Here is an 8,264-nt window from a genome sequence, read left to right on the forward strand (position 1 = left end):
ATGGCACATCAACCAGATCTCGGCATGTCAGAATATGCTGAAAAGAATGATTTGTTCTCTACCATGTCGTCGTTGCTCTCCGGGCTGCTGCTAGAGCAGCCTGATAAACCTATAGATTGGATGATCAGTGCTCTACGTAAACGTCCAGGTAACTTCTTGTTTGGTTCCTTCTGTTCTCATCACATTTCCTTGATTTTGTTACAAGACCGAGATCAACTCACATTTGTTATTTCTAGTACCCTCCGTCGTAGTCATCGGGCCTCCTACATCTGGGATCTCGGCAGTGGTACGCTGTTCATGTACAGATCTATTCGTTTAAACGAGAGAACGAATATCGAAAAAAATGCATACAAGAATGTTATCTAACAGTTTACAACGCACTTAGTCCTCACTGATTGCTCGACGACTGGGCTGCCAATATATATCAGTCTCACAACTAATCCAGCAGGCAGTCACTAAAGGCACAACATTGGGTTTACAGGCCAAACCGTACTTGGACAAGAGCAAACCAGTACCAGATCCAATTGTTATGGCCTTGTTGAATAGCTCCTTGTCGGATCCAGATACTCAAGAACGAGGATATGTGTTAGAAGGGTTCCCGCAGAGTCGAGAACAGGGGCTCCTGCTCGCGAGACGAGGAATATTGCCAAACCATTTAGGTACATGTAGATCAACGGAAACAAACTGTTGTCAAGAATTAACCCAATCATCTTGCTGCTAGTTGTATTCGACGTGCCAGATCACACTTTACTGTCAGCTTACAATGCAGCACCCACTCTAAAGCTCAACCTCGCAGAATTCCGTCGTCATATTCCCGGAGTCATGGACCTCTTCCCCTCTCGTGCTCGCAAATGGACATTTGAAGAAGGATTAGGACGAGTCGTAGACGATGCTGCTCAAGCTGCTCTGACATTCCTGACGACAACCCCAATTTCCAATGCACCAAGGGGCATCAGATTGATGTTGTCATCGTTACCCGGAAATGTGACTGAAGAAGTCGCAGAACTATGCGCTAACCGTTATGGATGCGTTTTAGGTACGTCCAACGTCTTACATTCTGGTAAAGTTATCCATCGCACTGTTTTGACTGGTTTCGAAATTCTAGTCTCCCCAAGAATCGTTATACTGGAGCAGATCTCTGCACGTAGCACGATTGGAGCCACATTGCAACGCTATACGCGTGCTCCTCATGAGGGTATGCGGATATTGTCGCTGCCTGTGCCATACGAAGGCCTGATTACCTTATTTTTTGCATGATAGCACCGACCGATGTAATAGCTCAACTCGTCGCCAAGAGGATTCGGCAACCGGACTGTGTTGAGCATGGTTGGATACTCGCCAACTTCCCCACCAACTTGGCCGAATTGGAAGCTTTGAAGAAGCAATTCGTCTCTCCAACAAGGTATTAGATTTTCAATAGAGAGATCCATCTTACCAATAGCTCACCCATGCAAATCACTCTTTAGGCTTATTTGGCTGGACACGCCTTCTATGACATGTCTGGCTCGAATGACAATCCAAACCGGTGATTCGAACTTGTCCCGAACTAGACTAGCGTCCGCAGTCAGGCTCAAGGATGAAATTGGGTCAACTTTCGGAGTCAAACGCGTGGCGAATGACGCTGGGATCATGCAGACTGTTGATGCTACTGATGTTGGCAGTCAAGATACGGAGAGTGATGCTGACAGTGCATCTTCCATATTACGCGTCTATGAACGTGTTGTAGATGCTTTGCAACGTGATGTACCGGTAACCAACTTGTAAACATGAGTATTGTGTGTATATAGATAGCTTTCATGGGTGGTCAGTTTGCGTCGGTTTTTTTTCGACCAATTTTATCACACACATAAGAAACAAGCATGGCTTCCAATATCGAAAATGGACTTGTTTGGATTGACTGCGAAGTGAGTAGGACTAATGAATCTCTCACGAATTTCTATAGATTTCAATAGCTCGAAAGACAACCTTTCCGACACATTTTGGTTTGTTTCAATAGATGACTGGATTGGATGTCAATACAGAGCACATCATCGAGTATGCAATCAAAATTGAACACAGTAAACCTTTTATCTTGCTCTGATCATCATGTGTGTTACGCCAGGATTGCTGTCATTATAACAGATGCAGATCTCAACATTGTTGCTGAAGGACCCAATATCATTGTCCATCAGCCCAAATCTGTTATGGATGCTATGGGCGAATGGTAAATAAATTCAAATCACTGCTTCTTGACCTTTTGTTTAAGTGGCTGACACGGCGATCTTCTTTTTGGCAGGTGCACTAAACAGCATGGAGAGGTACCCCAACTACCACCAACACGATCACCCCACATTCACGATTTCTCATTCTACTATTTGCATACTAGTCTGGCCTCACAGCATCAGTCCTCGCATCTCCAACATCCACATCCGAAGCCGAATCCCAAATCATTGCCTTTCTCGAATCAAACCATGTCCCGAAAGGCAAACTGCCCCTCGCTGGCAACACTGTGCATGCAGACAAGGCATTCTTGAAAAAGGAAATGCCAAAATTGGTGGATTTCTTGCATTATCGCATTGTGGATGTTTCGACCGTCAAGGAATTGACACGCAGGTGGTATCCGGATGTGTTTGGCGGTGCGCCGCAGAAGGCCTTTACGCATAGGTATGTGTGCGGTGTATCCTGTTTGACAAGTTTTTTTGGCCGCGAGAATGTTTGACGCTGTCAAAACCTTAGGGCTTTAGATGATATCAAGGAGTCGATTGGTGAATTGGCGTATTACAAGAAACATGCCTTTAAGGCTCTTTGATTTCGTATACATATTACAGGAAACGTATCTTCAAAGCGGGCGTTTTGAATGGTAGTTAAGAATTTGTGTTTTTAAGCAACACCAGTAATAGTCTCAAAATGTACAGTAGAAATAGAAAGCTGCAGTTTATACCTCACCTGCCTGGAAACTTGTTAAGAATTTTTGTTTTGGCTTGAGAGTCGCAGTTTGTCGTTCAAATGAAACGTTGCGACGCGCTTTGGATGTCGTGGACATGGCTGTCACGTAGAGCTCTTTACTGAAAAGATCTTTAAGAAGTTCACAAACTCATTTTACTTTCTGATCAAGTTTCTGCACATATCTTACTCGGTGAACTTTGAGCCAAATCTAATGAGTTCTGCAGGTGCACAAGCTGCTGCTCGAAAGGTATGCATGAAATGAGATCCCTTGTCGAGCTTGAGCTTCTTTAATGCTTTGCAGTCATTGTCAAATCTCATTGGCAAAAGTTTGTTAATTTGCTTTCGTTGTGATTCTGTAGGGCAAGTACAACAAGACAAAGAGAGGAGGTAACGTTCCCATTCTATTTGCAATCCTCCTAGACTGATCAACACTCTTTATCATATGTTGAATGCTTGATATCCAAACACCCTTATTGACATCAAAACTCGTGAAAAAACCAGGTTCAAAACGATTCACTCAAAATCTACGAGACCAAGACGCTGAAGCTGAAGGCATTGAAGTGAGATAATCTTTGTATACGATCGTTGTTGATAGGATTATTTGATGACGAGTCACATTAATCTTACAAACTTGGCTTTTTTTTTCGCTTGCAGAGGCCCGAAGGAGAAAACACTGATGATTCCGATGACGATGATGATGAAGAACCAACACCACGATCTAAACCTACCAAAACTTCCAAAACCACTGATGACGAAGACGACGGCGATGAAGAAGTTGATACCAGCGAAATAAAGGGACGACCACAACAACGTAGCGGTGGTGGTGGTGATGCAGACGAAGACGATGATGATGCCGAAGAAGGCAATAAGAAGAAGGGACCAGCGTCAGTTATAGATATAAGTAATCCGAATGCACCAAAGAGACAAAATGTCAAGGTATCAGAGTTGGGGAAGAGTGGTGCGCCGAGGGAGTTGTCGCGTCGTGAACGGTATGTTGATTTGGAATGATCTATTCGTCTTTCGAGAGTTGCATGCAATTTTTTTCGCACTTCCAAACCATGACACGTCATTTTCTCCCATATCAGAGAACAAATGGAAAAGGAACGAGCACAAGCTGCCTTCTGGAAGGCACAAAACGAGGGAAGGACTGAACAAGCTCGTTCAGATCTGGCACGTTTGGCTATCATCAAGAAGGAACGCGCGGAGGCTGCTGCTAAGAAGGCTGCTGCTGGTATGTGTTTACGTTGTTCAAATCTTTAATGAAGGTTATCAGCTCATATGTCTTCCCAAATTTTTAGCTGCCGCACCCCAAGCAAGTGCAAGCAAACAATCATCACTACAAGCTGGTAAAGCCGTAATAAGCAAGTCGTTGAGTGGAACGTCCATGAAGTAAAAAAAGAACCCAAAAGACTGGACTTGTATACTTTATTTTTGTTCTTGTTCATTTCAATATAGATTTGCATTGTCGTTGAACAAAACAAGTGCAACAACAAGCAGCCGGTCAGATGCGAACAGGCATTGTACCAGCAAGGCACGACTGCGTGTCCGCAAAAGCAGAAGACATTGAACTTCATATTCGTCTTTGTTCAAATAAAGATTTGCATTTCGTTAAACAAAAAAAGGAGATTGATAATAGTAAATAATTGAAATGCGAACAGAGCTCGGACACGACATGACTTTGTTGGGTCTTCCCGCAGGCTACCACTAGATACGAGTTCGGAGTGTGTTAGCGAGACAGACAAACGTCAACATGTTCAGATATAGCTTACCCTGTGGTGGTGATGATGATGACCCATTCCACCCATTCCCATTCCACCCATACCCATTCCACCTCCACCAAATGGTAGTCCGAATCCGCCGCCCATGAACGGTGGAGCTAAAAAAGGTTGGAGATGAGATAGGAATACAAGATCGTTGAAATCATGTTGCTTACCACCCATAGGATGAGGGTAGTTGTTATGATGATGATTATGATGTCCACCCAATCCTCCAGACATCATCTCTCCTAGCAACACACCGCCGAGTAGGCCTAGTTTGAAGGGTAAGGTAAGAACAGTGTGCCACGTCAGAGTTTACGAAAGGTGGGTTTACCTGCAGCACCACCTCCTAACGCTCCCATTCCCAAGCCCGACATTCCTGATTGACTGCTGTTTGGTTGCTGAGAATAGACGACTTGCTGAGGTTGTTGTTGCTGAGGATACTGAGCGTATTGTGGTTGACCGCTATAAGGTTGCTGCTGCTGCTGATATTGTTGTTGGACTGGATATTGTTGTTGTTGCTGTTGATATTGAGGTTGTTGTTGATATTGAGGTTGTTGTTGAGACGAATATGGTGGCGGTGTGCTAGTACTGCCCGGAGCATATGCGGCAGCCATAGCCGGATTTATTCCCGCAAGTGGCATGGGAGGAGCACTGGGAGGAGATGGCATTGGACCACGCGGATCGACCCAGACCTAGTATGAGCATAAGTTTGTGTTTGAGCGACAATTTGAAAACAGTCAGAAAAGAAGGACATACAGATTCTCCAGTTGCGATATTGTGGTAGAAGAAGCAATTGTACTGTTGAGACCATTGTTGGGCCTAAAGTGAGACGGTTTGTTAGGAAGGGTTATAAAAACATTTATGTTGAATATTTCAGAGTTTCATGGCGATTTGGTCGATCAACATGGCCAGCATAGTATAGAAAATGAGTCCAAAATAGCTCAAAAGGGTTGCAAGACTAGTTTCAGCCGTCAAGAGAACGCCAACTTGGCGAGCTTCAAAAACGGCAAGTTGCAACCAAACAATGCTGAAAATAACTCACCCAGCCTTGAGGAAGAGGCCTTGGATCCACTGGATATCCTGGCGGTGGAGTTGGACTTGGGCTAGACATTGCTTATTGACCTGGTTGACTCTTTTTTGATCCTTTGTTGGAAAGCTGTTGAGAGCAAAGACAATGGTTGAATCACACGATTCACAGCCACATCTACGTTTTACGTGGAATTATGGAGGAGTTCTCGTCGATATGATTTTGGAAATTCCAAATTCCATGTGCTGTTACTAGACTCTTCCAGCAAATTGTTACCGTTGGGACAAAAGTTTATAGACGCCATGGAAATTTTGCTCTGAATACAGCTCAATGACGTGTCAACTACGTGAATTTCGTGAATTCTAAGGCAGTTGCATCGCAAGCACGGGTCGAATTGCTCGACTTCTTGATCTCTGCGTCGTCAAACTTCATTGCCGCGGTGTTTTTGTGGCGGAACTGCTTGTGAGTGGTAAGAACTGACGCTCAAATGGTCCCAAATGTCATGATCAGCTGTTAACAACGGCTCTCTACAACGAAGATCAGGTCAAGATATGCCATGATGGTCGGTTGTCGCGTTTCCCACCGTTTTTCTGAGTCTGAGCGATTGAAGATCGTTCGCAACTTGGCGAATGAAAATACAGTATCGATCAATCGTCAGACGCGTTTATTTAGCAGACGAAAACTCCCTCATTTGAGTTTCCGATGACACTATGGAAATTGCTGGGTGGCTTGGCTGAATGTTGGATGGTGGAAAAACATTTTTTTTACTCGTTCCCACCATCTCAATCAACAAAGAAACAAAGAAACCAATACCAAGACAATAAGATGTCTCCACAGTAATCCACACAACCCAGCTCGCTACTAGCTCGCAATCTCGCAACAATCTAGTCAAAACCCGCTCAAAATGGCCCAACCAATACCACAATCACAACGGTCAGAACAAATACAACAGCAACAACGTCAGTGTAGTAGCCAGTGTCAGTGTCAACAATCTCCTATAATATAATCACATCTACCGTACCATTACTCCTATTACTTTTATGAATTATACTCAAAGTAAGTCAACATCTGATCGGTGGTTTTTTTTTTCCCATGTGGCTTGAAGTGGGAGATGCTTTGAAGGATGCACATTCAAAATGCATTGGTCGTTAAAACAATAAATCTGACAACACATTCTTTACTCTCTCAGTGGAAGACCTTACATACTTTGGGTCGTCGCCGGCTCTCACCACCGTGTCGAGTGAAGAAGACATCCTCGCATGGATGGGTGACATGCCTATTTATTCAGAAGACTGTGAATCTCCACTCTCTTCATTCTCTTCTCCATATGTGCGTATATTTGCCTTGATCACTCATCACATTGTGACGTTATACCGGAAGAATTCTTTTTGACGCTTACTCGTCCCACTGAACACACATAGGTCAAAGACGACCTTGAATCTCCTCTTACCAGTCCAGCTGGCTCACCACTAGAAACCTTCTTGCCATCACCAGAAGGATTGGAATCGCTCGACTTCTTTGCTCCCATGGGAGCAGGAATAGAAGCGACCTTCCTTCCAATGGGTGCTTCAACCTCCATTCTACAGAAGCCAGCAACTCTATCGCCAAACGAATTGTTGTATGCTTCAGAAGTCATGAAGCATTTGGGACAAATGTCGCCTAACTTGTCGACTCTTGAGCTCAAGCAACATATGGCCAAGGCGCTGGAAACCAGCCACGTCGTACCGGCTCCTGTTATTGCTACGTCATCGGAGGACTTGAATGCTCTGTTGGCTAGTCTTGCTGCCGAGACATCTGTGGCTACTTCTGGTAGAAAGAGGGCTGCATCGGCTGTAGACGAGCAACCTCGAAAGAAGAACAAAGTCGGAAGGAAGCCAAAGCCTAGGTAAGACTGAGTTCTTGTCGTGTTTGTTGCAGTGTTGGGGAAAGAACGACACGCTCACAACCCACAATAGACCTACTGATCCATTAGAGATCCTGGCGGAAGCCCAAGCCAAACGTAAGCGCAATACGGAAGCGGCTCGCCGTAGCCGTAACCGCAAACAGTCGCGCCTCCAGGAGTTAGAGGACTTGGTGTCTAGACTGCAGAGTCAGGTCATAGAATTAGGTGGAGTACCACTACAAGAAGAGGAACAGGAGGAAGAGGAATAAATGAGGATGATGTGTGTGTAAAAAAGGATGGGATTGCCAGTTGTGAGGAGGAAATGTCTTTTGTTTACTTTACTGTTGCCAATTATTATATGGGAGAATAGAATGACTTGATGAAGAATATGTTGGTGTGCTTTCGTTTCGTTTGCCAGTGTTTTTAAGTAGCGGGTTTTTAAGTTCGTGGTTCTCTCCAAAATCGTGTGCTTAGTATTTCTATTTCGTTGTGACCACCAAGGATCTCTACTGATGCTATCTCCACTGGGTACTAACGTTACATTTCGCTTTGATGCTTATACATTCTTCCTTCCCAGCTCCTCTTCCAAAAGTCAGCAAGGGTTAGGGTTTGAATCATTGACCAAACTGAAATAGACGCAAACGGCAACAATTCAGTGACCAAGACGACA

General features: G+C 44.4%; 2 protein-coding genes across 2 annotated transcripts; both read left to right on the forward strand.

Annotated features, from left to right (window-relative positions):
• Window positions 1-2,788, forward strand: SmJEL517_g01774 (uncharacterized protein; the record flags this gene model as incomplete). Its single annotated transcript, XM_031167702.1, has 12 exons — window positions 1-148; window positions 237-286; window positions 386-659; window positions 722-1,036; window positions 1,106-1,195; window positions 1,261-1,402; window positions 1,467-1,749; window positions 1,997-2,034; window positions 2,102-2,203; window positions 2,276-2,297; window positions 2,366-2,643; window positions 2,716-2,788. The coding sequence occupies 12 exons, from the start codon at window positions 1-3 to the stop codon at window positions 2,786-2,788; spliced, it is 1,815 nt and encodes a 604-aa protein (XP_031026410.1).
• Window positions 2,789-3,136: 348 nt separating this feature from the next.
• SmJEL517_g01775 (uncharacterized protein) lies at window positions 3,137-4,318 on the forward strand (the record flags this gene model as incomplete). The annotated part of the gene is made up of 6 exons (XM_031167703.1): window positions 3,137-3,172; window positions 3,285-3,312; window positions 3,427-3,485; window positions 3,580-3,914; window positions 4,011-4,156; window positions 4,224-4,318. The coding sequence occupies 6 exons, from the start codon at window positions 3,137-3,139 to the stop codon at window positions 4,316-4,318; spliced, it is 699 nt and encodes a 232-aa protein (XP_031026411.1).
• Window positions 4,319-8,264: the final 3,946 nt, after the last annotated feature.

This window comes from Synchytrium microbalum, assembly GCF_006535985.1.
Source record: "Synchytrium microbalum strain JEL517 chromosome Unknown SmJEL517_scf0006, whole genome shotgun sequence".
NCBI classification, from domain to species: domain Eukaryota; kingdom Fungi; phylum Chytridiomycota; class Chytridiomycetes; order Synchytriales; family Synchytriaceae; genus Synchytrium; species Synchytrium microbalum.